Below are 20255 nucleotides of genomic sequence, written 5' to 3'. Positions count from 1 at the left end.
ATAGCCTCTCAGTCACCAGAGGCCCTGAAAATAAACTTCAGATTCCTCTCTGATTTTTTTTTTTTTTTTTTTTTTTTTTTGTGTGTGTGTGTGTGTTATAATTTAAGTATTTTAATTTTGTTGCAGTCCACACTGTTGGTCTCTTGTCTGGATTTCCAGACTAGGCAAAGCAACTGTGCCGGGATCCAAGAACCTCAAGGACCCACTGATAACTCAGGTTTTTTCTTTTCTTTTTTGTGTGAATTTAATTTTTGGATTAAGTACTGCACAAGTAGGCAGTGAAATAAGAAAGTTATTCTTGCCCCAAGGCCTCATTGCAGGTTAATCCGGCTCTGCTTCTTACCCGATGAAGGTCTAGCAACCAGAAACAGTGAGTTCAAGTGACCAAATAAAGAGAGTTCAAGAGAGCAGCAGTGTGCAGGATCTGCAGGATTTCTGGTTCCTTTTCAGTTTACATAGTTTTCAGTCCTGCAAAACCAGACTTAATGTTGTGCAAGAAGAAACTAATTTGAGGGGCACTATTACAAATTTACAGTGGCAGAATGTAACTCAGTACTTGTACTTTACTTGAGTATTTCCATTTTATGCTACTTAATACTTTTACTCTTTTTACTCCACTACACTTACATTATTTGATATCTTTAGTTATTTTGCAGATTCAGATAATAATGAAAACTTTCTGAATATAAGACTTCATTGATCCCTCAGCGAAATGCAAGGCTGCCTTGCAGTATAAAAATGAGCCAGCTGCAATATTAAAGTGGTGAACCCGTTTATACAACGGTATACTTTATTTATACTTTATTCTGAAATGGCCCATTTTGCATGATAAGTACTGTTATTTCACATATTTTCAGTATATTTTGATGCCAGTGCTTTTGTACTTTTAGTGATGTAAAATTTTGAATGCAGGACTTTACTTATCAGAGTATTTCTACACTGTGGTACTGCTCTATATACACAAGGTAAGATCTGAGTGCACATTTGCAGGTTTGTGTATTTGCAATTTACAACCAATAATACATTTGTCAGGAGCTTTAATGACACAGGGATTTTGGAGTTTGATGAAGGCAAAAACATCTGGGGAATGAATTAATGAAGAGATGTCTGACTTGTTTAATTCTGTTTAATTCTGAGTCTTGAACATAACTGACACCAGACATTAAACAGAGTTATTATTGGGTGGTGTTGGAAATGTTTGGTCTGGCGTTTATCGACTCCTTGTGGGACATAGAGTGGATTAATTGTGGAAAAAGTGAGACCTACAATAATGCTCATCATAGTTGGAAGAGGAGGAAGTGCATCTGCAGGGAAACTCCCGCCTGCCTGCCAAGAACATCCAATCACTCCGTTGAGAGGAACTGCATTTTGTTTATATTGAAACAGCACTTTCATTATTGGAGGATTTCTTGACATTATTTTTTCTCGCCATGACTGTGTAAGAAACGGTGAAAATGGCTCCGGTAATAACCGACTCATCACCTTGGCGCGTCTCCAGCCAATGCGGGATAGAAAGGAGTGGCGGGGATCCAGATGACGGAGGAGAGGCGCTGCACTGTGTCTTTAAGCTGCAGTGAGATCCATCAGAGTCGCAGCCCACCGGATCATTGTGTTTGTGCGCTCATTACGGCCGAGGGACCTGTTCTGTGTTATTACGGTGGATGGGATCAGGTGTTTTTTGTTTTGTTTTGTTTTGTTTTTTTTAAAGCTCAGGATGGTTATTCCTGCTCTGGAAAAAACGCGCCGAGTAGAGTAAAAGGCTTGAAAACCGCCTCATCATGAAATCCCACTGGGTTGTTTGTGTGTCACATTTTATTTTGCTGTCACTAACAGGTAAGAAGACAACTCCAAGCACACTCAAACAATCGAAATACTGCTGAAATGTTGCTGGAGGGGCTCTTGGAGTCTGTGCGATCTCAGTAATGACTTTATGGTGGCCTTATCCATCTCTCTAAAACTGAATAGTTTCATCAATTATACATATTTTTAATCTATCATACTCAGAAGGACATGGGGGAAGGCTCTTTCTTTAGACTTTATAATGCTCATGTTGTACTTTATGCGCTCATCAGTGACATTACTCCAACATTCAAATTTTCATATTGTTTCGAAGCATTTGAATTAGAGTCTGTGTCCTGTTGTTCTGTCTCAAAATTAAAGCCTTGTCTTTGTTCGTGTCCCTGTGGAAGGTCTTTTTGTTCTTAATTATTAAGACTAATTCTGATGTGGACAAACAGCATGTCACTGTGCGCATTTAGTGCATCATTGCGCACGTTAAGTCCTCTTACACGTTCACGGTCTCTGAGGAGCGTTTTCGGTCCCCACGTTTCTGCGAAAACGTGCTCGACGTTTCCATAAAGTGGCGTTTAACGGTGCAGTCTGAGCAACATGTCAGCTCAGGTCTGCAGATCATATCAGGTCTCATTTGCATAACAACTGTGTGTTTACGAACGTCGGAAAGGATGTGTTTGAGTACCGGCGGGCAACAGGTGTGTGTGTGTGTGTGTGTGTGTGTGTGTGTGTGTGTGTGTGTGTGTAATCTTGTAATATACGTTGTGGGGACATGGCTGTGTTTACACAGTCACATGGTACGGACGTATATCTGTTTACTCATTGCAGGGACTCGCCCTCCTAATGGAGACAAAACGGCCACATAAAGTCAACCATTAAATTTTAGGTGGAAGAATTGAGCCAAGGTTAGGTTAAGGTTAGGGTTACGATTAGGCAGGTAGTGGTTATGGTTAGGGTAAGTGTCCAGGAAATGAATGGAAGTCTATGTAATGTCCCCAAAAGTGCCCAAAGTCAACGCGTGTGTAGACTACTATTTGAGGATGATTAATTATTTATCCCACTGAAATAAAAGGGATTAGGCTGTGCACCGTAGCTGGGCAGCAAAGGGAACAAAGACACACATCTTTTCCCACAAACACACCCAGCAGCACCTTGACATCTTAACGGCTCTGACTGCAGCGATGAAAGCCTCGCGTTAAGTCGAAGCTGCAACAGCCTCGGATTCTGTGTGAAACCTTTTGCTTACTCAAATAACACGGCACCAAAGGGAGGAGCACAAATTCTTAGAGATAGCGGCTACAAAACATGCACTTACAGTACTGCGTGAACACAGACACACAAGGAGGGCCTATTTGCATCCACATGCCTCTACTTCTTGCTTTGTTTGTCAGGCCTGAAGGCACAACAGTCACATGAGAATCTTGTTCTTGAAATGGCGCTTATCATGGGGAAATCTGAAGAAAGAAAAAAAAGAAGAAAGAGATGGAAGGAAGAAAGAATAAAGGAGAAAATGCATGAAGGGGGTTGACTCGTGGGGGTTAAACTGAGAGGAAAAAGTGAGCTTAGTTTACTCATCTTAAGGGTATGGATTTAGGGGCCTTAATGCATGATTACTCAGCGGGTAGACAGCTCATAATTATTGATTGTTCAATTGAACCATGGTGGTTTGATAGCACTCTGTCTTAAGGGGCTTTGTGCCAATCATAACATCCTATTTAACCATCATGTTCTATACCCTGTACAGATGAAACTATTCACCCATTAATCAATTAGATGATAAGCAACTGTTTTGATGGTTGATGTATTGAGTCATTTTCAAGCAAAAATGCTGAACAATATTTTGTTGTAGCTTTTCAGTTGTGAGGATTTGTTGCTTCTCTCTTTCTTATGTGCTAATATCTAAAGGCTTTGCAGTGTTGTTCAGCCCTAAAAGAAGCAACTAGCAGCCCTAATGCGCTGCTTCTTGCTGTTTTCATTGATGTGCATCTGCCTTTCTGTGTGTCATGGAGGTGGTCATTCCTCAACATTAGTGTTACTGAACGCAGCATGTTTTTTTTTTCTTCTCGCTGGATCTTTAGCCAAACTTCACAGCCTTTAAAAAAAAAAGCATCCAGGTCCAGCATGCGTCAACCATACTGTATGTCCTCTGTTCCAGTGTGGTGCGAGCCAGTCATCTCCCCCAGTGGGCCTCACGTAGTAGTTCCCAAGAGGGGGAAGCTGGAGCTGCGTTGTCATGACAATGCCACGACGTCTGGCGCCCCATACAGGTTGAGGTGGCAGCGGGAGAGGGCCCGCAGGCTGGAGGGAGAGGTGGAGGAGGGTGGAGTGGCTTATGTCAAGGTGTCAGCAGTGCAGGCCTACCATATGGGTCGTTACGTATGCATCAACAACAGCACCCTGGAACACAGCTCCATCTATGTGTATGTCAAAGGTGGGTGTTTGATCTGTGGGAGTGGGCATGGGATTGCACGTGTGTGTCTATCTAATGACAATCCACATCGTCCTCCCTCTTTCATCTCCTCAGACACGCAGAATGCCTTCCAGCGCACCATGGTGAACATCATCCTGGTGCGCGCAGGTGAGAACTGCACCTTCCCCTGCCTTGTGACGGACCCAGAGGTCACCCTCCTGGGTCTGGAGACCTGCGATGGACGACCTCTGCCCTCTGGTATGAGTTACCACAGCGACCTCCAGCGAGGCGTCATCATCAGCAATGTGAGAAAGGAGTATGAGGGCTGTTATGTATGTGTGGGACAGCTTGGTGGAGTCAAAGTGACATCGAGCCAATACTCTGTGGATGTACGACTTGGTAAGTGAGAGATATGATGGAAAAGGGCGATTTCCAATATTCTTGTTCCCTAAAACTGTATTGTTTATTGTGTTTAATGGCCCTGCATGTGTCATAGCTTTACTAGATTTGTCATTTTGGCGATAATTAAGCTAAAAATGTAAGAAGGGGGATAGAGTGAGTGTTATATGTGCAGCTGCTGTCAGGAAAGGAGTATGGGGCGGAGGGCCAGATCTGCAAAGCCAGAGAAAAAGTCACTAGCTACTTTCTATGCTGGACCTCTCAAATATGTCAAAAAAATATTAAATAGAGGTTGCCTTGTAGTGATGACTAGTGGTCGATTGTCATATAATATGCATGCATATGTAAACAAGTTGAAGAGTCTACAGCCAGACTAGCTGCACTGTGAGGCAGCACAGTGGTGCTTCGAGCCGCATGCTGTCACCATGCCAACATTCTCACAATGACAGCACTAAATTGCATAGTGGTTCTTCATAGTAGCCTATAACAGCATGCTAGCATTTGCTAACTAGCAGTAAACACAAAGTAGAGCTGAGTTTGATGGGAATGTTGGAAGTTTTGCGGGTGTTTGGTCATGAACAAAGTGAAATTGATCACGAAAGGCATTCATCCTCTGGGCATCATTAATGCATCTCCATTGCAATCCATCAAATAGTTGTTGAGATATTTCACTCTGGACCAAAGTGGTGGACTGATAATTTCAAGAGCTGCTCGTGAGGCTACATATCTCCATAAGAGACCATAATGTATCCTGGCAGAGATCAGTGCAAGTCGCAGCGATGAAAAAAGCTTGCATCAACGAGCCACATAGCAGATGTGTTTTGGTGAAGCGGTTCAGCTCATGGTTTTTCACATGACTTATATTAATAGGAAATGTACCATAAAAGCATTTTAAGTGTACGTCAGTGGAAACTGATCATGTTTCTATTCTACCCTGCACTGCATCAGCATTTTCAGTCTGGTCTGCAGTGGAAAGAAGTCCAAACAGAGACAAGCTGGGAGGAGCTGGGGCGTAGTGTCCTTTTGACTGATGGAGAGAGCGAGTGAGAAAACAGACGTGAGGGAGGGAGGAGCACAGGGATTAGAGTCCCATACGGAACAAAGCTTTGTAACGGTGCATGAAGGCCGTGTTTGGAATAAATAGAATTACGTGCCTTTGCCAAACACGGCCGCTGAATTGACGTCAGTGGGTATTTAGCGTTGGAAATTAATCATCCGTTTTATATGTACGTAAGCACTTATATATGCAAATACTCTGCTTGTGTGCATTGTCATTAGTGTGTTTGTCCACTAAAGGATTTCCTGCCACTGAACAAGCAAGAGTCACAAAGCCTTAAGGGTCTTTTATGATAGTATACACAGATACTTGTCATGTTTTCATTTTAGTAACAAATAACCTCATTTAGTTTCACTGGCATTTTGATGAAGTATATCCGGGAGGAACACTGTTGTTAACACGCTCATAGATTCAGGATTTAGACAGTTAGCACATGCTCAAATCCAGAGTGATTTACAGTGTTGTATATCATACAGTAGAATAATTTCAGACTCATAAATAACGTGCAGCCAATTGTGAGCAGTCCAAAGGTCATGACCTAAGTGACCAACAGTGAAATGGAGGAAATGTCACGGGAGTTAATACACTAAAAAAGAGCGTGCTTGTGTTGATGAACTAATCAGCTCTATCGGTTATGATAATGTTGCTTTTGCACGTCTTGACCCAGTGCCAGAGGAGCCTCCTGTGGTCACTGTGTCCCAGAAAGACGCTGTTATTCTGAGGAAAGGAGAGCAGTTTGAGATCACCTGCAGTTCCACCAACGTCAACCCGGACTTCAGTCTCAAGTGGGATTTCCCTTCGAGAGCGGTGAGATTGACAAGGGGATTGACTGGCAACGCAGGCTGCGCCTCCTCTGTCTTTGTGTGTGCATGATTGACTGTCAAGATCTGAAACTTCTCTGTGTTTCTGGCTGGCTTTTTATTAGAGGGAAATTACTGTCACCAAAAGAAATATTTAGATCAACATTACATTTTTTTTTCAGTGCAGTAGCGACCATAAAAGACACTGAGCTCACATTGTTAGTCTTCTGTTTGGGAATTCGGGGGCTTTGATGACTTGTTAACCTGAATATTTCAAAGAGATAAGGTTTTAGGTAAATAATTATGTGCAGGGAATGACATAATAGCATTTTAGGTGATACAATTCACAGCAAATATAATTATTTGACTGAAAAAATAATAAATTAAAATACATTTTCGGTCGGCTGTTTAAGGTTAAAACACAGCACAAGTTACGTTCGCTAGAAAAACTGAAGCATGAAAACAACCTCTGCTCCTGATGCCCTGCAGAATCCTGTTGAGTCCCACACCTCACACATCCTGTCTGGTTCCCGTGGTTATCAGCGTTCCACCTCACTTTTGATCACAGCCGTCAACCAGTCAGACTCGGGGTCTTACCGCTGCCAGGGCCTCAACGAGAGAGGCACCAGTGCTGCAGCGCTGCAGCTGGATGTCAGAGGTGAGTGTTGATGATGGCGTATTCGTTTTGGGTGCAACACAGGCAACAAGTGGCACAGACAGTACACATACACACAGCTGGATCTGACCACCACCACCCCTCTGTCACATTGTTCATAGTAATGTTCAACAACGACAACAACACTGAACTAAAACTTAACCACTGACGCCAGTTTTCACTCCTGAAACAACATTTTTTTGGACGCGTGATCTCTCATTTGCATAGAATGCAAATTAGTGTGCAGATGCCTCATAGAAACATCTTCCATTATTCAAAGCATGTTATTATATACCAGTGAGAGCGTCTGAAATCAAAGCTAGTCTAGACATGAGTGAGGCCACTAAAAGGTGCAGCAAAAGAGACCAATGCTCCAACAGCCATGTAGAGTTACTGCGTTTGCCAAAATGTATCCACAGTATAGCTTTCGCTTATCTGCGACAGCTCTAACTACAGTGTGAAGCGTACAGGTGGACTTTTCCTTTCACTGTATGAATTTCATCTGTCCTCCAGAGCAGGGCTTCATTGCCATGTTAGGAGGCCCAGGTCCAGTTCAGGCAGATGTCAAAGAGGGGGAGAGCCTGAGTCTGAGAGTAGAATTCGATGCCCATCCTGCACCCAGTTCCCTGTCCTGGTTCTACAACAACAAACAGCTCCTCAACACCACAGAGCACGTTATCACCGTCCACCGCCGCAAGTACAGGTACAGTGAGTTTGCAGCAAGTACAAGAGCACATGCATGCACACACACAGAGAATTTAAGATGCACCTTTGTTTTGTCAGATTCATCAGCGAGCTCAGACTCGTGAGGGTCCTCGGCTCAGAGGGCGGGATCTACAAGTTCTCAGCCAGTCATGAGGATGCATCTGTCAATCATTTGTTCCATGTGTATGTCAACAGTAAGTGGATCTCACAGTTGTTGCATCGCTGTATATCATAAGGACAGAATAGCTCTCCAGGTTGTAATAAACACGTAGTATCTGTATGTTGGATATGTTAAATATGTGTCTACCCACCGTTTTCTTGACAAGGTAAGCCGGTTATCATCGCTCAGGAAGGCCCTGTTGATGGACAGGTGCGGTGCATCGCTGCTGGTTACCCAGCCCCTAAAATCAGCTGGTACTTCTGTAAGATGCCCCACACAAGGTAAGCAAAGATATATTGCACTACTTTCATCATGTTTGTTGTATTTGCTTTATTAGATTGCTTATGTCAGAATAAGACTGGAAAGATGATGATGTGCAGCTACTGTAGTATCACGAGCACATGATTGACATTTTATCTTGCTGTCCCACCAGCAGCACTGTTTTCTTTATTTATGGAGGTACTTACAGACTGTCTGTTTTCACAAATGAGATGTTACAAGGTGATCTGGTGCAAATTAGCAAAAGGAGAGATCAGAGGAGATGTAGCAAAAGATCATAATAGGTTACAAATGGGTCAAAAAGAAGCAATTATTGTGATAAACCACTGCTTCATACCATGAATGATCACATTATTGACATTTAGCTTGTTTTTCTTGTTTTTCAGTTTACATTCATGTCAATTACAGTCAATTACTGACAGGATATTGTTTTCTATTCACATGTATAATATAATAATATGCATAATAAAAAATTTGGGCTGCCTCGGCTTTATGCTGCTCATATTAGCTGTAACGGAACAGCAGTGACTTCAGATCATTTTACTCGCGAAACATGACTCATCTTGTGTTGTTTTGTCTGGCAGTTCCTCAGAGAGCAGGAGATGCTCAAGGGAGCTGAGAAAGTCGGTTCACAGGATTATGCCTTATATCATAGTCTCATTAGCATTCAGACAAATAAGCCATCTGGATGCTGACTGTTGGTCAACACAACACAAGCATTTTAAGACATTTTGAATCCTGAGAAAACTGGCTTTTGATTTGCCTTTGAAATGTTATACTGGAAACAATTCAGTGATTTATTTACCAAATAAATTGTTTAACATCTTATCGGGCAGGTTAATCTGAAGTCTAGAGACTGAATCAGACCTTTGCCAAAGCTTTGTAATATCAGTTGCTACAAGAGTGAAGAAATATAAACACATTGCACCGGAGTCGCCTTCTCTCTCCTGTAATTTCCTTCTTTGAAAATTTCCAAATTGTGACCTTAAGCAACTTTATGACCCCTCAACAGGTGCTCACACCTGCCTAATGCCACCCAGTGGGAGACTCCGGAGGTCATGGTGACAGAGTCCACCTTCGGTAGGAGTGAGGTGGAGAGCCGACTGAACGTGAGCAGCAAGGAGCACGCACACTATCACACTCTGGAGTGTGTGGCGAGCACAGAGGGACAGGAGGCCTACACACTGTTCTCCATCAGTGGTACGACGCAGTGTTATCTCATTTATACTACGCAACCACAAAGACATTGTACTAATACAACCCAGAATCCAAAAGATCTGTAAAACCGTTGTCAGTAGACACAGTTCATTTGCAAATCCGTTTTTATTTACATTATAATCAGCATCCCAACTTTTTTTGGAATCAGGGTTGGAGACACACATAGGGGAGACACGCAAACACTCAAACCCCTTGACCCTGTGTCTGCCGAGGCCAGGTGTGTGTTTACTGGGTGCAGATTGGATAAGATTAGCGCATGCTGACTATGCAGGCTGGGATTATATGGTATAGACTCGCTAATCCTTCACACAAACAAACACCACTGCCGCAGCTGTCTGGTTTAACACCAGAGGAAGACTGTCAGTGTGTGTTTATGCGCGCGTGCGTGTGTGTGTAAGTAACTGTAAAATGTTGTGTGCACTTGTGATTCATGTCATTTGCGTTGACTCTGGTTGTGTGTTTTCTCAGAACGAACTGTCCCACATAAACTCTTCACTCCTCTTCTAACCGGCATGGTGGTCACTGGCGTCTTCCTCAGCCTCGTTCTAGTGGTGCTGCTCTATAAATACATGCAGGTAAGACGGGAAATAAATCACACTTTGCAGTACCATTACTGCAATGGAGAAATATTTAAGATGAGTGAAAGCAGGGTTATAAATCTCTCCTAAGTCACATAAATCTATGATCATCAATGCCATGAATTACTTCAAAATGTGTTTAAATATTGTTTGACATCAATGTCCATCTACGGTTATTGATATGCAGCTTGCATCACAGAAACGCAAATGGCTGCAATAGTTTCTGGCAAACAGCCCGCTCTCATTTACCAGCTCGTGCCCGACATGACTCATGCTTCCATCATGATTATGGTTGAAGTTAGAATCTCTTTGTGAGATTTGGTAACGATATTCAGCAAATAAGAGTGGAAGTATGTCCTTTTAATCAATATGAATGTGCCCTAATGAATTTGAAATGAACCAATCAGCTATTCAGAGTGCAGACATGCTGTAGTTAAAGGCTTTATTGACACCCAGATCATGCCTCGAGCCATTAATGTGCCCCCACAGCATGCTGCTCTCATTGCACTCGGATGAGTCAGACTCCTTGAGAACTAGTTTATGAATTCGCAGTGGGATCTTCAGGGGAAAGTCTAGACACTGGCTGACAACTAAAGTGCATGGAGTAATCTAAAAATTGAATAGAAGAGTGACATGAAAACGTGAGCTATACAATCATGTAGTCACACATAAACAGTGTGAGGCAGCTGATGTAACATCACTTTCTCTGTATGGATCCCTCTTTTCTCTCCAAACCTGAACAGAAACCAAAGTTCCAAATCCAGTGGAAGGTGATTGAGAGTATACATGGCAACAACTACATATATATTGATCCCACCCAGCTGCCATATGACTCCAAATGGGAGTTTCCTCGACAGAAACTACGCTTCGGTATGACAGAATCGATGTTTGTGTGACTATACACTATGTGTTTACATGTGTGAGACATTAAGACAGACATTTCTCTGTCCTAAAACATGACCCGTGGAGAAAACGCTGAAGGTTTGTCTGTGTGTTCCCACAGGTAAAACCTTGGGCTCCGGGGCGTTTGGAAAGGTAGTGAGGGCCACAGCATATGGACTCTGCTCTGCAGATACTGTTACGACCGTTGCTGTTAAGATGCTCAAACGTAAGTGTGTGTGTGTCGGTCAGTTGTCTCTGTAGCTGTGTCCGAAAACACTCCTTCTTCTTTTATTCCCTATATAAGTACCTAACTTTGTTTGCAATGTTAATATTACATGAAATGACCACCCCTCCTCTGAATATTGGAGTTCCTCTTTGTTTTGTGAAAATACTTAAGACATTACTACCTCTTTTCACTACTTTTTGGCCACCTGAAACTATCCTCCAAGAACTAAATTTAATCCCTGATTCCTTCAGTTGTAGCACAGGTTAAGTCCTAAATTTGTCAAAAGGTTCCTGGCAATGGCTGCCATTTTATAACACACTTTAGATGAAGCCACGCCACTTGCATATGACAAAAACCTCAACGACTGCGTTCCCATTACATCCCTTCAGTTGCCGTCAAACCAATGCTAGCTGATTCTTGTCTTGTTTGTGGTCTGACAAACAGTAAATTCATCGAAGTCAGTGTCCCACACAGCTATTTTTCAAGTCACACAGAATACAGCCTCGATGTTTGACTCCAACTTTGCACTCATAGTCCATATCAACGTTTCTGATTGCTTAACACCAGACACCCACTGCATGCAATCAGGAAATAGCACACTAGCAAGCTGATTCTTGTCTCATTTGTCTGATAAACAGTAAACCTATTAAGTTCAGTGCCCCATATTGCTGTTTTCCAAGCCACTGTAGCTCATGTCGTGGCACCCGTGGTTTCATTGGAAAGCATCAAGGCTTTTGTCACATGGAAATGGATCTAAGGAGGGTTTGAGAAAAGACAGATGCTTCCTGGTTGCCTGGGTATGTTCTTGCTGTGGAAATGATTTCAGAGACATTTCCAGCTTAAAGGTCATCAGCTTTTTGCGTTATCACTATGGGATTTGGGACATGTTCCCTTCACTTTTCACAATCAGCCGTAGCAAGTGATTATCAGCCCTTTTTTGCACCGCAATTTTGCCTCTCAGGCAACATACAAGCTGCCCTACTTTCTGCAGCTTGTGAGGACAACTGCAGGCACCACTCAGGGAAAAAAGTCCCCCTCCAATTTTGCTATAAAAAATCATCCAGCAGCTCATCTAGCTTTTTTAATTTATAATTTTCCAACAAGAACCTGATCAAAGATAACACAGTAAAAGACACTGCTCTTTGTGATGCAGATAGAAACTAAACATTTGAGTTTAAAGGTTCATTGTTGACATTGAAAATGGTAATTAGAATTTTTTGTGAAACATTTGTATGTCATAAAAAAAATTCATTTAGAATTTTTAATAAAAAATCATCAAAAGGAATCTGAATTGGAGAACCCCAAAGAAGAACATGAGACAGAGATCAGTGCAAGCACTTTTTTGCTGACAATACAAATCAGATCAGAACGTCTGATCCGGAGGAGCTTGATCCAGGCGGGTGGAGAGGAATGCCAGACAAAGGCAGACCAGAGATACAAAGCAGCAAGAGTTTGGCTGGCTTACGGCAGGAGATCCAGGTAGAGAATGGCTCGGAGGTTTCTAGGCAGAGGAGGCAAAACACAGGCGTGAAATCAGGAATACAGAGCAGGTTAACAAGAGCGATTCAGGAGCCGAGACAAAGTACCACACAGGACAGCTGACAATCTGCCAAAGACTGGAGCGAAGGACTGGGGTTTCTAGACTGCGTGGGTCGGTTGCTTGATGAACCTCAGGTGTGCAGGTGGGCTGGCAGCCGGTGGAGAGCAGGTGAACTACGCCCCGTTCAGCTCAGGCACAAAGACGCACAGACAAGGAGAGAGAGAGAACACATGAAACAGAAGGGAGGGGAAACAAAAGAAAGACAAAGAAGCAGGCAGGCGCACGCTGCCGATGCAGACAGAATCAGGTCTCTGTCAAGGAAATTATAGGTGGTTATTGGGTTAGTGCATTACAATAGCCACAACAGTTTATCTGACTTTTTTTGGTTCTCTAACGGTATCATGGAAAACATGATAACGAAGGTGATAATAATTTGTTAGTTGCTAGATGACAGATATTTACATGCATGAAGAAAATAACATTCCTATTACTTATATCTACTTTTTTGGCTTCATCGATAGCAAATATGATCCATTGTTTTTTGTTTTTTTTTTCAATTATTGGCTGAGTGTATAGGAACCCCACTTTTTTCATTCAGATAAAGTGTGGGCAGCGAACACAGTGCTCCTTACAGAAAATAGGGGGTGATTTCGGACACAGCCCTGTTCCTGCGTGTTGTAGCAACACATGAGGCGCTGCAAGAGTTTCTAAATGTCCCGATGATGTCGCCCCAGCCAATGCTCACTCCACCGAGAAGGAGGCGCTGATGTCAGAGCTGAAGGTTCTCAGTTATCTTGGAAACCACGTGAACATCGTCAACCTGCTGGGGGCCTGCACAGTCGGAGGTGAGAGGAGCCGCTTTACCATGCACACCACGCTTAGTTCATGCATTTTGACATTTTCATTATGGCTAAATTAGGTCTGGACGTTTTAACCCACAGGTTTAATATGTATTCATTGACTGATTCTGTTTTATGGTTATAGGTTTTGCTTTGAGACATATGTTGATCTGCTGACGTGCTGCTATGCCCCGCCGATATTGGCCTCTTATTAAAAATCAGATATTGGGCAGTCAGTACTGAGCAGCTCCCGGCGTGGAAGCGTGATGCAGTTTGACTGGTCACAAATTTACTGTGCAGTGGATCAATGTTTTCCACCTGCCGAGCTCTCAGCATTGATTGTAAAGCAGTGTTCAGATTGGATTCCACACAAGTGTGCCTGAGTGTTATTAGGAAAGAAACTGAACACTTTCTTGTCAGTGTTGGGCATGAAAGATCCTAATTTTAAGATATCGACACAGATTTGTTCAGTATGTGTCAATGCAAAAACATTGATATCAGCCTTCAAATGCATATTGTTCAAGCCTTTCTGAATGCGCCGCACGCCAAATCCCTCTCAACCTGACTGAGGCGGCGTCACAAACGCCATCTTCTTTCAGCTCTTTATTAGAGCTTTGGCTCATCCTTTTCCATTGTTATACGCTGTCATATGGTTTAAAACCCAGTGAGGGAGGTTGCTTTTTATCTCTGCATCTTGCCAGGCCCAATTCTGGTGATCACAGAATACTGTTGCTATGGCGACCTCCTCAACTTCCTGCGCAGAAAAAGAGAGTCCTTCCTAACAAACTCCCAAGTTGGTGACGGTTACTATCGCAACGTCTCGAACCAAACGGAGGCTGCAAGGTGTGTATGTGTGTGTGTTTAGATTGAGATTGCGGCTAAGGAATGGTTGTCAATATTTGATGCTGATGTGTGTGTGTGTGTGTGTGCGTGTGTGTGTGTGTGTGCGTGACTGTGCAGCACAGAGGAGACTGGTGCAGGATATATGCCCATGCGTCCCTCTGAGAAAGAAAGGTCTTCCCAGTCGGGTAGGAAGTCTCTCACTCTTCTTATCAAACATGTCAGCAGCACACTGAGGGCCTCACCTGCTGCAGTAAAGCCTGTGTAAACCCCTGGTTTCATTCACTAAAGCTGACAATGTAATCTTTATGTAGATGACATCGGTGAGCTGTCCCTGGACGCCGAAGATCTCCTCAGCTTTTCCTACCAGGTGGCCAAGGGAATGGAGTACATTACCTCCAAGAACGTAAGGCTTTTACAGACTGTGCGCTTTATTTATAGAGTAGTTACAGAAGAGACGTAAAAGCGCTGCTGCTAGTTTATGAATTACGTTATGGCTCAGGGCCAACGTGCTGTGCATAGCTGTGAGCTGAAAGTGCCCTAAACGTGATGATGAAGCTGGATTTACATTACGTCGTTTACTGCAGGCAGTCTCCTCGTGATCTTAAATATGATCATGAGCTTAAAGTCTTTTGATTCCTGATTCGGTTTTTTCTAACTGCTGCACTTTTGTTGCTCTTATTAAATTAGGAACTATTTGTCCGTTTCTGTCTAGACTGCAAGTTAATTTTCTATTGTGTGCTTTCAGTCGAATTGATTTAAATGTGTTTTCTTTGGCAAATATATTGTTTCAGTGCATTTATGTCTTGTGTAAGACGCTGTAAGACATGTCTGTAAGGCACGTAACGAGTTAAACTCGCCTCGCCTCATTTGTTAGTGTGGACTGTGGATCAGTCATTCACTGCAGAAACGGGTTACAATGTCAGTACTCATTTCCGTGTTTGTGTTTGCTTGTGTGTGTGTGTGCGTGGGCGTGTGTGTGTGTGTGTAGTGTATCCACAGAGATCTTGCAGCCAGAAACATTCTGCTGACTCACGGCAGGGTGGCGAAGATCTGTGACTTTGGGTTGGCACGAGACATCACAACTGATGCCAGCTACGTGCTCCGGGGCAATGTGAGTCTCTCTGACCCTTCCTTCATTCCTTCATTCCTTCATTCCTTCTTTCTCTCTTTGACATTTACTTCTCCTCACTGGGGCTGAACTGCAGTATTTAGATGTGAAAAAATGACTAATTGTTTCAGCCATAGAAGAATGTGCTCAGTATTACAATAGAATGAACAGAAGTATATGGAAAATGTAGATCTCTAAAAGAGGAGATACTGTGTATCTTCAGGAATGAAAATAAGGGAACAGGGTCTATTCTGCTCTTGTAATCGTGTAATCCCTCCTGCAGGCTCGTCTGCCAGTCAAGTGGATGTCTCCCGAGAGTATTTTCGACTGTGTCTACACCTTTGAGAGTGACGTCTGGTCCTATGGCATCCTGCTCTGGGAAATCTTCTCTCTGGGTAACATTTCCAGTTAGAGCTGTGCTGTTGCATCTGTTTCATAATGTCTGAGCCATTATTATCTTCCATTTGAGCCGGCTGGGGCCTTATTAGAGGCTCTGATGATGCTCCCAAGCAGCAACATCACTTAGTTGAGTGAATCATACAAAATCATATTGATTGTGATACATAATGTAGCTCCAGAAACGAGCATCATGACATGAATTGATGATTTTTTTACGATATGACTGTGTTGTAGGTAACAGCCCATACCCGGGAATGCAGGTGGGATCAGTGTTTTATAGGATGATTCAAGAGGGCCACAGGATGAGCAGGCCTGAGTTTGCTCCCATTGAGATGTAAGTGTGTATTTGTGATAGTAAGTGTTATTATTTAAGTATTCTTACAAGGGCTGCAACTAATGATTATTATGCGTTATAGGTTAATCTGCCACTATTTTGACAGATTAATCATTTTGTCCAGAAAATGTCAGGAAATGTGTGACATCATCAAATAAGGCTACTTGTTTTGTTCATAGACTGCATGAAGGGAGTGAAGGTAACCACCGTGATGTCACCCATTGGTTTGTGAGCCGCTATTTTGAAGCCTCAATTTGGGCACTTTGGCTGTTGCTATCTTTGTTTTTTGGACCAGAGGTGACCATATTTGATTGCCAGATGGCGTTAGTCCCTCCCATAGCTCTGATTGGTTAATCCTTGGTCCCTCACATCTGTTTTTTCAGATGAGAAACTACTCTTAAATGTCATGATGACAGACGAATCAGTCAGCTCAGTGGTGTTGGCGGATTCAAAGGTCTCGACCTAGGAGCTAAGTTATCTGCTAACACTAGCATTAGCTAGCTTTGCATAGCATAATTCACATTGACTGTGATGCTAGTTTTGGCTAGTGAAAAACAGGCATAAGACAAAATGTCCTTGCCAGAAAACATGAGCAGTGGACTCTTTAGAGTGTCTTTTAGTACAACCGAAGCCTGAACAAGACCTATTTAGGCGACCACAATGTAACAATGAACATTAACATTAACAATGTAACAGCGTAATAAAACAGAGGATATGACGTGGATTTAGTGTTTTTTACCCACTTCTTTAGTTTTATACTGCACCTAATCCCAGTCTCACCTCTGCAGGTATGACATGATGTTGTCGTGTTGGAGCCATGATCCTTTGAAAAGGCCTTCCTTCAGGAAACTGGTGGAGAGCACTGAGCTACTGCTGTCAGAAAATACCAAGAATGTAAGTCGATGGAGCCGTGAAATGGCAGACATGTTATTCATTATTTTTTTATTTTGTATCTTTAGAAGAGAGTGACAGATACAAGCAGGAAACAAAGGGAGCGAAAGAGATGAGTAATATGTGCAATGAAGGCCCCCAGCTGGAATCAAACCACAGATGCTGAGGTTATACAATATGCTTTTTAGGCCACGATGACACCCTCCACTGGTTTTACACATCACGCTCAGTTTACTTATCATGTGAAGTCCTACACTGCCTGTGAAAACAGTTGTGTAACATCTTCCCGTGGCTCTGCAGGAGCTTAACCCCTTATGATGTCATCAGGGTTATCTCGGTTTGGGTTTGGAGATTACAAATTTACCACAGAAAGCCTTCATCACAAACCAGGAGCATCACGTTTGAGAGGCACGGCCATTTATCAGGCAGAGAGGTTCTAACAAAAGTTACTGTCAAGTTGAATTATGGGAAATGTAGGATCCAGAGTTATTGGTACTTGATCCCTGCTCGTGACCCCTTAATAAAACAATGCATATCCATGAACTGTGAAGAGTGATTTTCTCATCTCAAATTTTGTCATTTAAGTAATTTTTGAGGTCTGATTAGGCAGAACTTTACATCATAAGATGAAAGCAAAGATTAGAGATTCAATCCAAAAAAACAAACATAATTTTGTTTTATTTAATCACCTGTAATCATCCAGTGACCCCTTATGTTCATCTCAGGGGGCCTTGTGGAGGTCCCGACCCTCAAGTTGGGACCCATTCCCATGTAATAAAAGTAAAGATATCTCAGCCTCTCCTGGATTGATCTTGATGAATCCTTTTTCATCTGGAGTATCTTTTAACGCTACTCATCTACAGACACAACCTTGGGGAAAGGCTGCACACTGAGACGTTTGGGAATATTTTATTTGTTAATAGCAGAAGCTTGTGGAGACTGAATGAATTTTCTGTGCATTTGACATGGTGATATGCTTTATTACATTCTTACGCTATCAGATTGTATTGTTGTGGAAAAGCTGTATCACCAAAACTACAAATGTGTGTGTTCCTCAGGTTTACCTGAGACTGAGCAACAATCCAGGCCATCCAGAGCAGCAGAGGGCGCCATCACGGAGGCTGAGCTCAGTCTGCAGCACAACAGCCCCCACCCAGCCTTTACTGCAAAACACGGTGGACGTCTTCCAGGACTATGTCTGACACACACACACACACACACACACACGCACACAGACACTACATATATGCACATACACACCACAGTGAAACACACAACACCCCTGACCTTCTGGATCATTCTCTCCTTTCACTGCACAGAGTAAAAGAGTCAAGCGCACTCTGTAGATACTAACAAAACACTCACTCACACTAACTCTCAAATGCTGGCCTTCCTGCACACACTCACACACACACACACACACACACACAAACACACACACACACACAGATACTGTATATATATGACCTTGCACAGCGATCTCAGTGTTGGCCTCTATCTAATCTCCCCATTGGTGTATTGATCTCTGTGGTAGGTACATCAGGTGCACGTCTATATAAAGCAGACTCCAGCACTAACTGCACCATCAGATACAACATCACCCATCAGCAGCGGGAGGAGTTTTGGCTCACATTCAGCCTTAGAGTGCGTCTTAAGATGCTTAGGGGAAAACACAGAATACAAGTAGGAGTAAACGCCTGACCTTGGACTGAACAGGAACAGATAAGCAGAGCTGCTGCTGTGATGAGTGGACTGCAGCAGTTTGTTTTTTTGATTTGTTGCTGTTTTTAAGGGAATATTTTGACATTTTGGGAAATATACTGATAGCACTGTCTTGCATTAGATGCGGAGGCTGATACCACCTTAATATCTGTGCATTACATATGGAGGTAAAGCCAACAGATGTTCGGCTGATCTTAGAATAAAGACTGGAAACAGGGGAAACAGCTAGTCTGGCTCTGGCCAACAGTGATAAAATCCGCCTACCAGAACCACTTAATCCACAATTAACAGATGATATCTTGGAGTCGTGTGTGGAACTATTTCTTGGCTGGCAGCAGGAGCTTCCCATGAGTCTCTGCTGGTTGCATATTTGGACTGAAGTCATTTTTCATTCATTTATTTCTCTTGAGAATGAATGCAAGTTTTGCAACACCATAAATAACAGAATTTGAGTTTGGGTTTTTTTTTTCTCTAATTTGCTGAAAAATTGAGAAAATATAGAACATGTATCTATGTGTGTGTTTAGCTTTTAGCTCCTGCAGTCTTGTACAACCCCACATAAATCCACAGCATGTCATTTTTTTTACACTTTGATTGTTGCCAGGTTAGCCATTTCCCCGTTTCCAGTCTTTTTCCGATGCTAAGCTAACTGGCTGCTGGCTGTAGCGTCATTTTTACCTCACAGATATGATAGTGGGATCATTCTGCTCATCTGACTCTTGTCAAGAAAACAAAATAACCGTGTTTCCCAAACTGTCAAAGTATTACTTTAAGAATTACTTACTGCATTACTGCATTACTGCAAGAGTCACCAGATTAACTGAGAGGTTGTCAGTAAGTTTACCTGGAAACTGGTTTTAATAAGCCTTGAAAAAAGATAAGCGACCTGAAGTCTCTTTTATGAGTATGTCCAATGAGCCATAGCAAGGTGGCATGCAAGCGATAACTCCCAATAAAAAAAGAAATCCACAAACACCGACTCCCACCCGTGCGTTGACGCTTTGAATACTGTGACTTAACTGACTGGTGTTTTGCTGTATGTGTTTTAGGGTTAGCTTTAGTTTAGTCTCTTTAGCAAAGCCAATGTGGCCAGGTGTTTAGGACCGACTGTGTGCCCTTTTTACTTGGTTTATGTCAAACATGTATGCAGTGTAAATACTATAGAGATGTGCCTTTAGATTTTTTTTTTTTTTTTTTTTCAAAATGCTGAATGTGTTTGGTTGTGATCATACAGTCATACAGTCATTGTTGAGAGGGACAGAAGAGAGCTTCTGAGTTCTGGTTTTGAGAATCTTGCAGTTTTGATAAGGTTGGTTGACTTGTAATAATAAAGTACCTGTGATGGTAGAACGAAATGCAAAGTGTCCGTTTCCTTTGTCATTTTCCTGTTTCTGTGAAACATGACTAAAACGACTTTTT

At 42.6% G+C, this 20255-nt stretch overlaps 1 protein-coding gene across 1 annotated transcript; it reads left to right on the top strand.

Annotated features, from left to right (window-relative positions):
* The first annotated feature begins 1559 nt into the window (after positions 1–1559).
* Positions 1560–20191, top strand: kitb (KIT proto-oncogene, receptor tyrosine kinase b). The gene is made up of 21 exons (XM_076729551.1): positions 1560–1833; positions 3947–4222; positions 4316–4600; positions 6325–6464; positions 6947–7115; positions 7626–7815; positions 7896–8011; positions 8144–8258; positions 9269–9456; positions 9943–10049; positions 10796–10922; positions 11056–11160; positions 13435–13545; positions 14241–14382; positions 14500–14567; positions 14694–14785; positions 15371–15493; positions 15774–15885; positions 16124–16223; positions 17012–17117; positions 18173–20191. Exons 1-21 carry the CDS (start codon positions 1779–1781, stop codon positions 18314–18316), a joined length of 2871 nt encoding a protein of 956 aa, XP_076585666.1. The 5' UTR covers positions 1560–1778; the 3' UTR covers positions 18317–20191.
* Positions 20192–20255: the final 64 nt, after the last annotated feature.

Source organism: Chaetodon auriga, chromosome 4, assembly GCF_051107435.1.
Source record: "Chaetodon auriga isolate fChaAug3 chromosome 4, fChaAug3.hap1, whole genome shotgun sequence".
NCBI classification, from domain to species: Eukaryota; Metazoa; Chordata; class Actinopteri; order Chaetodontiformes; family Chaetodontidae; genus Chaetodon; species Chaetodon auriga.
Note: the sequence above shows the minus strand (reverse complement) of the source record. Positions and strands in the feature narration are given on the sequence as shown.

Bases quoted from the DNA above. Each gene is read 5' to 3' on its own strand.
- kitb (XM_076729551.1), top strand. From the start codon at position 1,779: ATGAAATCCCACTGGGTTGTTTGTGTGTCACATTTTATTTTGCTGTCA. The intron at 4,601-6,324 runs GTAAGTGAGAGA...GTCTTGACCCAG, and splicing joins CTCTGTGGATGTACGACTTG to TGCCAGAGGAGCCTCCTGTG. The intron at 8,012-8,143 runs GTAAGTGGATCT...TTTCTTGACAAG, and splicing joins GTTCCATGTGTATGTCAACA to GTAAGCCGGTTATCATCGCT.